Source organism: Tursiops truncatus, chromosome X, assembly GCF_011762595.2.
Source record: "Tursiops truncatus isolate mTurTru1 chromosome X, mTurTru1.mat.Y, whole genome shotgun sequence".
In the NCBI taxonomy this organism is placed as follows: domain Eukaryota; kingdom Metazoa; phylum Chordata; class Mammalia; order Artiodactyla; family Delphinidae; genus Tursiops; species Tursiops truncatus.
This window is the reverse complement of record NC_047055.1, coordinates 87,352,986-87,368,790: the sequence shown is the minus strand read 5'-3', so window position 1 is coordinate 87,368,790 and position 15,805 is coordinate 87,352,986. Positions and strand designations below refer to the sequence as shown.

The window sequence follows — 15,805 nt, the reverse complement described above, 5'->3', positions numbered from 1 at the left end:
GATTAGGAATGGGATCTGCTCTTTTCCTTTACTTGGGTAAACTTGGCTCTTGACTTAGGAGTGTACTACACAATCTTAGTATAATCATTCCCCTAGTGTTCGTGTTACAGTGTTTAAATGTGGGACCTCCAGAGTCCTAAATGCTACTGTGCAGCCACTGTCCTTTCTGATGATGCAACACTAAGGTGCTTTTGAAGGAATGTGAAGAATGGACATTTGTCCAACTACAGATTACGTTCTCCAAACCGTCTTTAGATCAATGTAACCGAGACAATGGCGAAGATGTGAATTTTCCAGAATAATATTCTATAGTTGAACTCACCTGCCCTTGGCCAAAAGGGGTAGTGAAGAGTAAAAACTTCTCTGGGACAGAAAGAGTGAAAATCAGCTCAGAGTGAGAAAGAAAAAGGCAGCACTGCATAACAGGTACAGATAAAGACAATTGCAAGTTAACAGGAAATACTATTTCTCCTAAATTCATACAGCAGCTGTAAAATGCCACAAAGACACATTTTTTCTCTAACTACTACTTTCTTATCAATGATGACCCCCAGATCCACTTTGCTATTCACATCTATTGCTGGAGATTTCCACCCCTTCCCCTCTGGGTCCCTGCCTCACTCACCTCTGCTTACACACATGGCCATCACATCAGACTGCCATCTGGGCCCCAGGAAGCAGGAGTCCAAGATCAACCTGAAATGGCAGATCTGATCGCCCATCCCCATCCCACTTAAGGGTGACCTTTGATGGGCCTGAAACCCCAGGAATATTCTCTATCAGCAGGAGGATGAAATGTTTCTTTTGTTTTTCAATTTTATTGAAGTATAATTGATGTACAATGTCATGTTAATTTCTGCTATACAGCAAAGTGATTCAGTTATACATATATACATTATTTTTCATATTCTTTTCCATTATGGTGTATCACAGGATATTGAATATAGTTCCCTGTGCTATACAGTAAGACCTTGCTGTTTATCCATTCTCAATGTAATAGTTTGCGTCTACTAAGCTTGATTCCACCACAGAGATGGCCTCAGTGAAAAACCACAATAGGGTGAGGGCCACAAATATGGTCATCCATACAGTGGGACCTCTCCTTCTGGAGCAAAAGTGCTATTACATGGACTTTGGCTGTATCCATTAAGATCATGGCTTTCAATCTGTCTCTCACCTTGGAAAATGTCACCAGCAGAGGTGTGATTTGGGGGGCAAGTTATTCAACCTCTCTGTGGATTTATGCTTTATATCTCTTGTAAAAAGAATACATACACATGCATGAACGAAGTAATTTAAGTCGTTTTAAGATATAGAAAGGCATTGGCAGGCTTTAGTACAGGATATTTTCACAGATGTCACTGTGCATACTAAATAAGAAATGTGTTCCAGTCTCAATTATTGTAGATCTACATAATGCAGTCCCAGCTGACCTTAGAATCACTTTATTTGGCAACCTCAAGAAAGCAATGCTTGTGTGCCTTTGGAACTGGCTGGATATCTGTTTTGTCTGACTGATAATTCAATTTACTCACTCTAAAAAAATGAAACTCCACATTGAGCATATCTATACTAAATGTTATGAAATCCTGCATCTAGAATCTGACTTCATTAGAATAGTAATAGAAAATATGCTTTTTAAAAAGTTTTATTTTTTGAAAAGGTAGTACATCCACATAGTACAATTTTCAAAAGTTCTGAAAGGATATACAGTTGTCTCCCTCCCATTCCTTCCCTCCAGCCACCCACTTCCCCTTCCCTTTCCCAGAGGTAATCAGGGTTCCCAGCTTCTCGTATATCTTTCCAGAGATAGTTTATGCATATACACTCAATTATGTATTCACCATTCGTTCTCCTTTTTACTTACAAATGGTAGCATATTATCCTCAGTATCCTGCACCTTGCTTTTCTAATAATGTATATTGGAGGTCATCCCACATCACTACACAAATGTTGTCCAAGTTCTCTTTAACCATTTTTCTTTTTTGTCTACCTAAAAGGTTGCTGTGCGAACATTCCATGATTTCAGGAGCCATGTGGAAAGCTTCCAATCTTTTGTTTTCACAAACAGTGCATCACTGAATACCTCTGTGTGTTCATCATTTTGTACATGCATGAGTATATACATTCCTAGAAGTGGAATTGCCGGCTCAAAAGCCATGTACATTTATGGTTTTGATTGCCTTGGAATCATTCCTCATTGAATAAGAGTTTTTCCTGTACTTGTTTGCTGGAAGTTCATGTAAGGGAAGAAATGGGGCCACATTCTAGGCAGATCAGAGTTTTTCTAACTGGAATTACTTTTGCATTTGGTAGGTTTTTCAGACTTGACTTTCCAGAGTCAGTAAATAGGGGCAGCTGTTGGGTTCTTCACAAGAACACTCCCTTCTCTTTCCCCAGCCCCTGCCAACTGCTCCTCTCATGAGTATAGACTACTTTCTGCAAATATGGCTTGTCTGAGCAATTCCTTGTTGAGGCCCCTGCCTGTCTCTCCTGAGACTCCAAATGGGTCTAGGAAACGTCCCACCTGCCCATGCTCTCTGTTACCATTGTTATGTATCTATTTGGTCTTGCACTCAGCCTAAAACTTGGCTAACAGTCCTTACCAGTGCTATCTCACATCTGCAGCCTTGACCACTCCTCTCTAGCCTTTGAAATCTCCTTGCACTGGTGCTTGATTTCCTCTGCCTCTGGCAGCCCTCTCATCAGGGTTTCAGCGATCTCCTAATTTTGTCAGATACAGAGATTACACGTCCACTTCTTTTTCTCCTAGTAGTTTTGGGCGAAGACTGAGATGGAAAGAAAAAAAGGCTGACTTTACTCCCCATATTTAAACCAGAAGTCAGAACATACTTTTAAAACGTTTACTTAAACTGACAAAACTTTCCTTCAGTGAAGATAACTGCATTGTTGACTCTCTAATGTGCAATGAGCTTAGACTTCCGGGTATGGCCTTTCCCATGGGCTTTCTTTCCTGTATGTGTTCTCTGATGTACAATAAGATTTGACTTTTGAGTAAAGGCTTTCCCACATTCTGTACACTTATAGGGTTTCTCTCCAGTATGAGTTCTCTGATGTACAGTGAATGTTGATTTTTCTCTGAAGGCTTTGCCACACTCTGTGCACGCATAGGGTTTCTCTCCTGTGTGTGTTCGCTGATGTATTATGAGCTGTGACTTCTGGCTGAAAGCTTTCCAACATACAGGACATTCATAGGGCTTCTCTCCTGTATGGATTCTCTGATGTATAATGAGCTTCGACTTTTCTCTGAAGGCTTTGCCACATTCATTACATTTATAGGGTTTTTCTTCTGTATGCGTTCTTTGATGTATAATGAGATATGATTTCTGGGAAAATGCTTTTTCACATTCATTGCATTCATAGGGCTTCTCTCCTGTATGACCTCTCTGGTGTAGCATGAGATAGGATTTCTGAGAGAATGCTTTCTCACATTCATTACATTCAAAGGGTTTCTCTCCTGAATGAGTTCTTTGATGTACACCAAGGTTTGACTTTTGGGTGAAGGTTTTCCCACACACATCACATTCATAGGGTTTCTCTCCCGTATGAGTTCGCTGATGCACAATGAGGGTTGACTTCTCGTTGAAAGACTTCCCACATTCCATACATTTATGAGGTTTCTCTCCCGTATGAGTTCTTTGATGTATAATGAGAGTTGACTTATCACTGAAAGTTTTCTTACACTCATTACATTCATGGGGTTTCTTTCCTGTATGAGTACTATGATGTATAATTAGATCAAGCTTCTGTATGAAAGATTCCCCACATTTGGTGCATTCGTAAGTTTTTTCTCCTGTGTGGGTTTTCTGATGGACAATGAGGTTTGACTTCTGAGTGAAGGCTTTTCCACATTCATTACATTCATAAGGTTTCTCTCCCGTATGAGTCCTGTAATGTATAATGACAGTTGACTTTTCCCTGAAGGCTTTTCCACATTCTGGACACTCAAAGGGCCTCTCTCCTGTATGAGTTCTCAGGTGTATAATGAGCTGAGATTTTTGGCTAAAGGCTTTTCCACATTCTGTACATCCAAAGGGTTTCTCTCCTGTATGAGTCCTCCAATGTACAATGAGGTGTGACTTCTTGCTGAAGGTTTTCCTACATGCAGTACATTCAAAGGGTTTCTCTCCATTTTTAATTCTCTGATGTAGACTAAGACCTTTCTTTTGCCTGAGGGTCTTCCCACACTCTTTATATCCATAGGGTTTTACTCCAGGAGTTGTTTTCTCATACTCAGTATGGAAGAATAATTTTGCACATTCATTATCATGCTTCTTTCCTGCAGAGCTTCTACTAAATAAGTCTAAATTATCTACCATATTATATCCAAATGACTCAAATTTATGGGGCCTTTGTATTGAAGCAACAAGGTTTGTATTCAGATGAAGTATGTTTCCGAATTCATTATAGTCAAGGCCACTCTTGGTGGTAATTGTTTTCCTGTCAGGGAATCCAACTTGCATCAGATATTTATCTTGGTCATCCTGATGCTGTCTCTCAAACTGTTCATCAACCTGGCAGGCTTCTTCTAGAAAGAAGTACAATACACCATCTTTATACTTTGACATTATGGAATGGACCTTCTTTAGAAATGCCCTACCATATGAAAGCTGATACTGATATCTCATTTTATGAGTTCCTGGAGAATCACAGCCATCAAATCCTGTTCTTTTACTAAACTCCCACCTGCTAGCCTTTTTGTTACCCAAAACAATCTTACCCTAACATCTCAGTCTTTCTTACCTCTACTTTTACATCACTCTGGAGATATTATCACCCTTTATTTATCATATGAACTCTTAACTGTTCCTGACTTACATTATTTCCACCTAGACAGAAATACAACACTGTGACTTGTGGACTCAAATCTTACAACAATCCTGAAGCCCACATTCTCAGTAAATGAGAGAAATATCTAGAATAATTAGCCTTACAAAAACAAAGAAACCTAAATATCCTTGCCCAATTTGGATTCACCTTTGTATTCATCCAAGTTTGCATTCACAGTTCTTCAACACCACCTTCTGCTTCTGTCTACACTAATTCCACTAAAAACTCCGTCTATTATTAACTCCAAACCCTTCCTCATGTTCCGTCACTCACATAGCCCCGTCCTCCATATTTTGCTATATTCAGAATCTAGATAACTTTCAAGAAGCAGTTCAGTCTTTTCAAAAAAGCTTAATCTGATCTTCCTCAATAACTTTAACTTTCATTAACTTCTAAAGTAGTCAGTTATCTGTACCACTCATTTAGACAGTTAAAATTGCAAGGCCTTGCCTTTAATATACCATACTTCATCAATTATAAGATGCATATTATTCCACATTTTAAAACCTCTGAATCCAGATTCACCTTACAATCAATGACATGTCATAAATTGCTGGAAAATTTTATTTCTCAGTGGTGTGTCTTAAAACCAATGGTATCCTGGACAGTAAATACTTTTTGCACATACACTGAATTTTTATTTTTTGTAGTTTAATTTTCTTCTCACCTTTTCCTAAAATTTTATATGAAAAATTTCAAACATACAGAAAAGTTGAAAGAAGAGTACAATAACTACTCATATTACCACTTAGATTTAATAACAACATTTGAGAGTAATACTGAATTTTAAAAGGGATCATGCAGCTGTGGCTTCTCTTCCTATGACTTCCTTTCTTTCCATAGTAAAGCACTAGTTCTTAACTGAGAGTGAATATCATAATCATAAGAAAAGCTTTTACAAAATACATTCGATGGGACCCAAGCTCCACCAAGGATCTACTGAATCTGGACCTCCTTAGGTGGTTAAGAAGCAACATAGCACATGTGGCTAGGGTCATAAGTTCTCTAGGCCAGGATCAAATCCTGGATCAGACTTTTACATGTTCTGTGACCTTAGGCATATTAGCTAATCTATTTGCATCTTACTTTCACACCTGGAAAACAGGAATTATAACAGTGCCCACCGAAATGTAATGTTTATGGACAGCACTTCAAATGTTTACTAGAATAACAACTACCACTATTACAATACAGCTACTACTATTATGATTGAGTCACTACATTTACTATAAAAAGAAGTAAGGACTATCTCAGTATATTTAACATGTTCTTGAATTAACTGAATAAAGAAGGTGTATAAAAATAAGCACAGTAGGCTAACATTTTTCTAAGGAGGAAACAAATATATAAGTATATATTTAAAATAATATAGGCTCATACTATAAAAAACAATGGAAGGATAAATCTTTAAATTTTAACAAATGGTTACCTATGGGGGAAGGAAGAGAGAGAGTAGGATGGAGAGGGAAAGAGGCTGGACTTCTTTGAATATACCTTGTTTTCTAGGTTTGATTTTATTTTCTAGGTTTGATTTTGGAACCAAGTTAATATTTTGCAAATATTTTATATACTCATAAAGCAAAATTGAAAATAAAAGGATTCCCTAATAGTAATAAATATCCCCTCATCTGTATTTCCTAACAACCATGCTAAAAAGTCTTGATTCTCAATGGCACCAACATGATTACCTCAATTGATTCAACCCACTATACACATTCAGCAATCTCAGAATAATATTAACAATATTACCATCAGATGTAAGATTAATAAATTAAAAACCTTTAAGTCCAGAATTTGATTTGGAAATATACATTTGAATACATGTCTTTCTCTTAAAAATCTTTGTTTACGTAGTTCCTAGCTATGTCAATGAAAAGGCCAGAGAAACAATTCCCTAACATCCAAACTGTGGTCACAAAACATTATTTACCACTAAAAAGAACCAAGGCTCCTTGGAGAAATGGCTGATTCCAGGGCAGAGAAAGGAACTGTATAATATGAGCCTGGAACATCTTGTAACAACAGAAAGCAAGGAAGCTACCAAAGCCTAGGGACCCAACTTGAAGGGGTTTCCACTGGCCAGAGATAGAGCAGTTTGATTTATAAAAAGGATAAGGCAATGGATCAAAACATAAAAGTGTTTAAATCCATAAGTCCATAAATGATACTCCAAAAAGACATACTAGGCTTTGAATGATGCTACAAAACCAACTCATTTTGAAAACTGATAAAGAAATGGAAAAAATACATGTAACTCATATATAACCAAATACAGTTGACCCTTGAACAATGCAGGGGTTAGGGGCACTGACCTTCTGCACAGTTGAAAATCCAATTGTAACTTATAGTTGGCCCTCCATATAGGTAGTTTCTCCTCCTAGTCTGCGGTCCCACATCCGTGGATTTAACCAACTGCAGATCATCTAGCACTGTACCATTACCATTGAAAAACGCATATAAGTGGACTTGCACAGTTCAAACCTGTGTTGTTCAAGGGTCAACTGTAATAGATGGAGGGCAATCCCTCTTTATTGAAGTATTCCAGCTAATCAATAAAGAAGGAAAGTTCTTTACAGAAAAATGCCAACTTACAAATGTAGAAGGAATGATAGAAAATGCACCATTTTTCTAACCATCTTAGTAATAATTGATTCAGGCAAGAATCATCAGTGAATGTTAAAACCACCGGGTAAAAATTTTGGAGGAACAGGATATTCACACAGTTTGGCAGTTCCACAAAATTTTAACACAAACAGCTATCACATGGTCTAACAACTCCACTCCTATGTATGTTCTCAAAAGAAATGAAAATGTACATTTCAAAACTTCTACATGAATGTTCATAGCAGCATTATCTATAATACCCAAAAAGTGGAAATAACCTAAATGTCCATCAACAGATGAATGGATAAACAAAATGTGGAATATCCATACAATGAAATATCATTCCACCATAAAAAATGATGACACATGCTACAATATGGACAAACCTTGAAAACATGCCAAATGAAAGAAACCAGACATAAAATTCCACATTTTGTATGGTTCCATTTATAAGAAATGTCCAGAATAGGCAAAACTATAGAGATAGAAAGTAGATTAGTGCTTGCCAGGGGATGGGGGTTGGGGAATGGAGAGTGACTGATAAGGGATAGGAGTTTCTTTGGAGGGTGATGATAATGTTCTAGAATTAGATAGTGGTGATGGTTAGACAGTATATTCTGTGAATATAATAAACATCCTGAGTTTTTGAGTTTCACTTCAAAAGAGTGAATTTTATTGTATGTTAATTATATCTTAATAAAGCTGTTGTTAAAGAGAGAATCAAGATGCTTTAGGAGAACAAATCTCATAGGAATGTCTAAACTGGATGGAATCAGGTAACCCAATCTGGGATTAGAGCATTAGTGCCTAGGCCTGTGACTCATTTGGGCCTGGCTTCAGATGAGTAGTGGGAGGTAAGAACGATAGAACTGGCAGGGCGTGGGGCCAGCGGACTGTCATTTACAAGACAACTTTATACAGGGAAATGGAGCTGTGCAGAAACTTATTGGTGAGCACCAACCTAAGGAGAGTGGTCTGGTGGGTGTAGGATAGGGGAGGGGGTGTCTTAGGTGTTCATGTCCCTGTCCTCCAACAACCATTCCTGAGATATTCCTGAAAGTCCTTTCACAGGTCCTCACCCCTGACTGACAAGCTGGGACCTCCTGTCCCCATAGCCTGAGTCAATCCCACTTACCTGGAAAGCTCCAAATTGGGATTTTTCCTTCTGGCAGGCATGGCTCTTCTACCTCCAATTTAAGGATGAGATCTGGTTTGGTAACCTGCTGCCCTGCTAATGAGAAATGATAGCAATACCTCCTTGGTCTTCAGAGCCTCTGAGAAAAAGGAAGGTGGAGTTTGGGGCAGTACAAGCGATATATCACTTGACACAATGGTCGTCAAACCAATTCAGCTGAGTTTTGAGTTCATAAACACCTTGTCAGGAAAGCAAAGGGGGAAAAGGAACTCTGATCCATGGAATTTAATGACAAACTCTTCAATCAGTTCAGAGGCCTTGGAAGTTTCCAAACTTGAGAAAGGAAAGGCGTTCTATTGGACAGAATAATCATAAACAGCAAAATTACCTGAGAAAGCCATTCTTACCCACAGAGACCAGGTTGCTGTAGGTCTCCAGCATCACATCTCTGTACAGGTTCCTCTGTGGAGGGTTCAGGTATTGCCACTCCTCCTGGGTGAAATCCACAGCCACATCCTCAAATGTCATGAGTCCCTATAATTGCACATTCTTTTATTCTAATATGCTTACCACTGGGTGATAAGGATGGAATGAATGTAGGGGAACTTCTGACTGGGTTTCCAGTTCATGATGATAATTTAATACAGGATGCCTATCAAGTTAGTGACCTACTCTGTGGGAAAAAAAAAATCACAAGTCATGGTAGAGAAACTATTATATTAAATAACAGAATATTTAAGACAATGTGGCATTAGCACAAGGATAGATGGATAGACATATAGTCCAGTAGAACTAAAAAGATAATCCAAATATGTACGGACACCTGAGTTATGATAAAGTTGAAACTGCAAAACAGTAGTGACAGGATGATATTTTCAAGTAAATGTGGATGGGTTACCAGATGTCTATATGGGGACAAAAATGACATTTAACCCCCTAACTCTCACTATATACAAAAATCTGCTACAGGTAATTTGTAAATCTAATGTGAAAGGTAACACGATGAAGTGTCTGGAAAATAATATAGGAAAATGTTTTCATAAGCTTGGTGTAGGGAAAACATTCAAAAACAAGACATGAAAAGCACTACTCATAAAGGAAAAGACATACATGTTACAAGATTAAAAATACAGCAGTAAAGGCAACCTATAGATGGGGAGATTATCGGCAGCTTTCATAAGTGATAAAGCGTTCTGATCTGGAACATATAAAATAACCCCTACAAATCAAAAGACACATACAAACAATGCAGAAAAATAGACAAGAGATGTGAATACATACTTCACTAAAAGGAAAAAATAAACATATGGACATATGTTCTATGAACATAAGAAAATATACCCAACCCTGTTAGCACTCAGGTAAATGAAAATTTAAGCCACATTGAGACACCACTTGGCACCCACCAGAAACATTATAATTATATGACTAAAATGCCATAAGATGTGGCTTCCCTGGTGGTGCAGTGGTTGAGAGTCCGCCTGCCGATGCAGGGGACACGGGTTCGTGCCCTGGTCCGGGAAGATCCCACATGCCGCGGAGCGGCTGGGCCCATGAGCCATGGCCGCTGAGCCTGCGCGTCTGGAGCCTGTGCTCCGCAACGGGAGAGGCCACAACAGTGAGAGGCCCGCGCACTGCAAAAATAAATAAATAAATAGATAAATAAAATGCCATAAGATTGTGTTGAAATGGGAACTCGCACACGCTGTTAGTAGGAATGTTAAAAACTGGTATAACTGCTTGGGAAAACAGTTTGGCATTATTTACTAAAGTTAATGATTTGCAAACACTATGACCCAGAAATTCTACTCTTAGGTGCACACTTTAGAGAAAATCATGCACGTGTGCTCTAGAAAACAAGTAGGATGTTCACAGAAGCACTATTTCTAATACTAAGTTGTGGGAAAAATCCAAATGTCCCTCAAAAATACAGTAGGTAAATTGTGGCACAATCTTTCAAAGGAATACTATGTGGTAATGAAAAGCAATGAACTACAGCTGCATATCCAACATAGATGAATGTCACAATTGTACTAATGAGCAAAAGAATCCAGCCACAAAAGAGCACATACTGCATAATTCTATTTATATACAGTAAGAGAACAGGCAAGCCTAATCCATGATGTCAGAAGTTAGGAGAGTGATTACATTTGAGGCTGATATTGATTGAAAGAGGGCATGAAGGGGAATTTAGGTCGTGATTTATGTTATAATCTTCACGTTGACCTGGGGGTGGCTCCACAGTGTGTCCACTTTGTGATAATTCATCAAGCTGTACACTTATAAACTGTACTTCATGTATGTTATAATTAAAGGTGCTTTATATCTTTATACTTAAAATTATTTTTGACAAATGCAAAGGCACTTTAATGGAAAATGGGAGTTCCCAGTTCAACAAATGGTGTTGGAACAACTGGATATCCATATGCCAAAAAATAAAAATAAAAAAAGAACTTCAATCCATATCTCCAACATATATAAAAATTAACTCAAAATGGATCACAGACCTACATGTAAAATCTAAACCTATAAAATTTTTAGAAGAAAATATAAGAGAAAATCTTTTTAACCTTAGGTTTACCAAGTATTTCTTTGATGTGACACCAAAATTCAAAAGACACTGTTAAAAGAATAAAAAGCCATGGAACAGGAGAAAATATTTACAAATCATATACCCGACAAAGAAGCTGTATTGAGAATACATAAGAACTAGAACTCTCAAAACTGAAAAAAAAAAAAAGCAAAAGAGACATACTTTACCAAAGATATATAAATGGGAAATAAGCACATACAAAGATGCTCAACATCATTAGCCATGAGGAAACTACAAATCAAAACCACAATGAGCTACCACTACATACGTATCAGAATGGGAAAAGAAACTGACAATGCCAAGTGCTGGTGATGTGGAACAACTGGAAGTCTCATTTATCATAGATAGGGATGCAAATGGAACAGCCACTTTGGAACAGTTTTCTAGTTTCTTATGAAGTTAAGCATATACTCCCATAGGACCTGCAATCCCACTCACAGGTATATTTACCCAAGTGGAAAGAAAACTTATGTAAACCCAAAAACCTGTACATGAACATTTATATAGCAGGTATATTTGTAATCACCAAAATATGGAAACAACCCAAATGTTTTTCAACCAGTGAGTGAAAAACAAACTGTAATCTATACAATGTAATACTACTCAACAAGAAAACTGAAAGAACTAATGATACATGCAACAACATGGGTGAACCTCAAATGTATTACCCTAAGTGAAAGAAGCCAGACTCAACAAGCTACATACTGTATTATTCCATTTATATAACATGGGAAAGGCAAAACTATAGAGACCAAAAATATATCAGTGATTACAAGGGGCCAGGGTGCGGCCAGGGGTTGACTACAAAGGGGAAATACAGTTGACCCTTGACAACACAGATTGACAATCTGACAACACAGATTTGAACTACATGGGTCCACTTATATGCAGATTTCTTTCAGTAAATATATTGGAAAAATTTTTGGAGATTTGCAACAATTTGAAAAAACTCACAGATGAATTGCATAGCCTAGAAATATTGAAAATATTAAGAAAAATTTAGGAATGTCATGAAAGCATAAAATATATGTAGATACTATTCTATCCTTACATAGGCATATGGTGATATTTATATAAAATTAATAATGTGTTAGTTTTCCTACTATTTTATAACTTTGCTTTCAAAGAATTTTATTACCATACAGTATGCCCTTGTCTCTCATAATTGGAGAAACTGCTTATCAGCCTATCATCACAGGTAAGTGGGTTTTTAAAAAATATAACAATGTTTCCAATACTGTATTATGAATATGACTGTAATACTGTATGCCATAAAATTATATAACCATTCATTAGTATATAGGCTAAGCTACCATGAAGCAATCATATCGACTACACTATGCTACCATAAAGCAATCATATTGCTGCTTCGTTATCAATGTATAAATCGTTATAACTGTAAATAAATATGAATTTTTCATATTATCTTTTCATTGTTGATATCGTGTTAATAATCTGTATAACATCTACAGTATTTTGTATCATATAAGACAATATTAATGTAGGTACTGACAGACGTGATTCATCTTGTAAACAGACGACACAAACTTAAGTATCGACAAATACAGTGCAGTACTGAACATGTATTTTCTCTTCCTTATGATTTTCTTAATGACATTTCCTTATCTCTAGCTTACTTTATTGTAAGAATACAGTATTTAATACATATAACATACAAAATATGTGTTAATAGACTGTTTATGTTATTGGTAAAGCTTTTGGTCAACACTAGGCTATTAGCAGTTAAATTTTGACGGAGTCCAAAGTTATACGTAAATTTTCAACTGTGCAGGGAGCTGGAACCACTAACCCCCGAGTTTCCAAGGGTCAACTGTATTGGGAGGCGATAGAACTGTTCTACATCTTCATTGTGGCAGTGTCAAAACTTGCAGAGTTTGCCAAAAGATGCAGAACTGTACACTGAAGGCCTATTTTACTGTATACAGATTATACCTTAATTTTTTATTAAAAAAATTAAGGTTCCTCCAGGTAATTTGGAATAACTTCACCTGTTAAAGGTGAAGTAGTTAAATCCAAATCTCTTCACATATCCTCCAAACAACTATACAGATCAATATGAAGAACAAATAAAACTACACATAACCTATACCTTCAGTATAACTTATAATAGAAAATAGAGAGTACTATACACATTTCTAATTACCTATGATTGAAAAACAAATACCAAATTCCAGCTCAGCTGGCTTTCAAATTACTGCCACAAACCTTTCTGGAGTGTGAGAAGGGTATGAAGAAAACAGTCAAGAGAACAGAGAGGGGAGCAGAGAACCTAAGAATGAGCTGAAATCAAAGCTTAGAAAGAGAAAATCTACCATAAGTATAAAAACACTGAAAAGTGGGCTAGATCAGTCACAGCACCAGCTATAAGAACGGTATATGGGACCCAAGGTGGCAGTCACAAAAAAGCATCACCTCCAAGGGAGCAGATGATAAAAAGGAATGAGGAAGAACCATGTGGAGATTGGGTTGTAAAGGGGAAAAGCTAGAGGGGGAAACTGAAGGTCATGTGAGACAAAAAATGACCTAAACAAACTAAAACAAGTCAGAGCACACACAAGGGGCCCCTCCACAGTGCCAAAAGAAAGTCTCCATTAAGGGAACTGCAGTTTGCCTCACTGACAAAAGAGGGGGCTCTTGAGCCAAGAATCGTGCAAGTCACCACAACCTCCAACAGTCCTTAAAAAGATGAAAACAGTGTGCATCCATTCAAAGCTTGAGAACAACAGAAAATGAGAAAATATTTCAGGTGATAAGAAATTCACCCCACAATGGCATTAGCAAAATGACAGAGTAGGCAGCTCCCAGCCCTTAGCTTCTCTCCCACTACCACCCCAAAAATGAAAATTAAAAAGCAAAAAAGTGTCAGACCCAACTTTGTCAAAACTCTGGAAAACAAAGGTTTGCAGTAACCACATGGAATCAAGAAAAAGGCAACTTAAAAGACATCAGGAGGGCTTCCCTGGTGGCGCAGTGGTTGAGAGTCCGCCTGCCGATGCAGGGGACGCAGGTTCATGCCCCAGTCCAGGAGGATCCCACATGCCGCGGAGCAGCTGGGCCTGTGAGCCATGGCCGCTGAGCCTGTGCTCCGCAACGGGAGAGGCCACAGCAGTGAGAGGCCCGCGTACCGCCAAAAATAAATAAATAAATAAAAGACATCAGGAAGACTTCATGGCATCTTTACTTGCCCGTCTCCTAAGAGACAACAGTCTTGAAGCAGCAGCAGCCAATGTTCCCCATGTGGGACCCCCAACCCCTAATTCTAAAGGAAGCAGAGCAGACCTTATTCACAAATTAGTGTGTGTCTGTTCTAACCTGTCTGGGGCTACCAGAAAGACTGATGCAAGGTGCTCCTCTCTGTTTCACCTAACTCTGAACTCAGGCCAGAAAGCAGTAGGCATTGCTCTTAAAGGCTGCAAGGCAAACTAACAATCCAAAGATGCCTGGGGCAAAAGATTACAGTCCAGACAGACAACAGACTGCCTAAGGCCTGAGAGGAAATACTGGGGGGGGATCCTTTGGGAAATTAGGACATTCAAAAGCACCCATGTACAGGGGAATGTAGAAAGCCACACATATGCCCAGGATAAGACTCATGCTCACAAGAGACCTTAGAAGACTCTAACTGCTCTAATTCTTCCTGAGCATAGAAAAATGAAAAGCTTCCAAATTTGTACGAGAACTGAGTATAAATTTGACACATAAACTCATTTAAGGTTGTACAAAATAGGAAAATGCAGACTAATCTCACTTATGAACAACAGTGCAAAAAATCCTAAATAAAATACAGTTAACCCTTGAACAACATGGGGGTTAATCTACGTATAACTTATAGTCAGCCCTCCATATCAGTGGTTTTCCACATCTGTGGATTCACCAAACCTGGACTGTGTAGTACTGAAGTATTTACTATTGAAAAACATCCACATATAAGTGGACCCAAACAGTTCAAACCCATGTTGTCCAAGGGTCAACTGTATAAGCAAAAGGAATAGATCCACATGACCAATTAAAATTTATTCCAGGCATACAATGATAGTTCAATATTAGAAGATTCATTAACATAAATCACCATTAAACAGACCTAAAGAGAAAACTTACATGATTAATCTAATTAATATAAGAAATGCTGATACAAAAATATTGAAACAGAATTCAATACCCAATCCCAATTTAAAAAAAAAACAGTAAAGATTAGAATAAATGGTAATTTCCTTAAAATAACCAGATAGGAAGGAAGGGAGGGAGGGAGGGAGGGAGAGAGAGAGAGAGGGAGGGAGGGAGGGAGGGAGGGAGGGAGGGAAGGAGGGAGGGAGGGAGGGAGGAAGGTAGGAAGGAAGGAAGGAAGGAAGGAAGGAAGTTTTACGTAGGGGCCTTGAGTCACCATGAATAGCATAACGATGTAAGTTTAGGTGGGGGCTGGCCACACCAGAAAGATCAACCACATGATTTAGGGTGGGGGCTTTGGGTCACTCCCAGAGGGGCTGGAGACAGACAGCAGCCACATGGACAATCATGCCTATAAAATGAAGCCCTAATTAAAAACTCTGGGGGACTTCCCTGGTGGTCCAATGGCTAAGGCTCCACGCTCCCAATACAGGGGA

At 38.2% G+C, this 15,805-nt stretch overlaps 1 protein-coding gene across 2 annotated transcripts in view; it reads right to left on the bottom strand.

Annotated features, from left to right (window-relative positions):
* Positions 1 to 1,632: 1,632 nt before the first annotated feature.
* The window catches only part of ZNF182 (zinc finger protein 182), a 28,583-nt gene continuing 14,410 nt past the window's right edge, over positions 1,633 to 15,805 (bottom strand). The window contains exons 3-5 of one of the 2 annotated variants that reach the window (XM_073799487.1): positions 8,998 to 9,124; positions 8,591 to 8,683; positions 1,633 to 4,546 (exon numbers count right to left, since the gene is read on the bottom strand). In XM_073799487.1, coding sequence (XP_073655588.1) covers positions 2,919 to 4,546; positions 8,591 to 8,683; positions 8,998 to 9,124 — 1,848 coding nt within the window. In that variant the 3' untranslated portion in view covers positions 1,633 to 2,918. Of the gene's footprint in view, positions 4,550 to 8,590; positions 8,687 to 8,997; positions 9,125 to 15,805 lie in introns of both variants that reach the window. The other variant, XM_019943455.2, reaches the window with a different exon arrangement.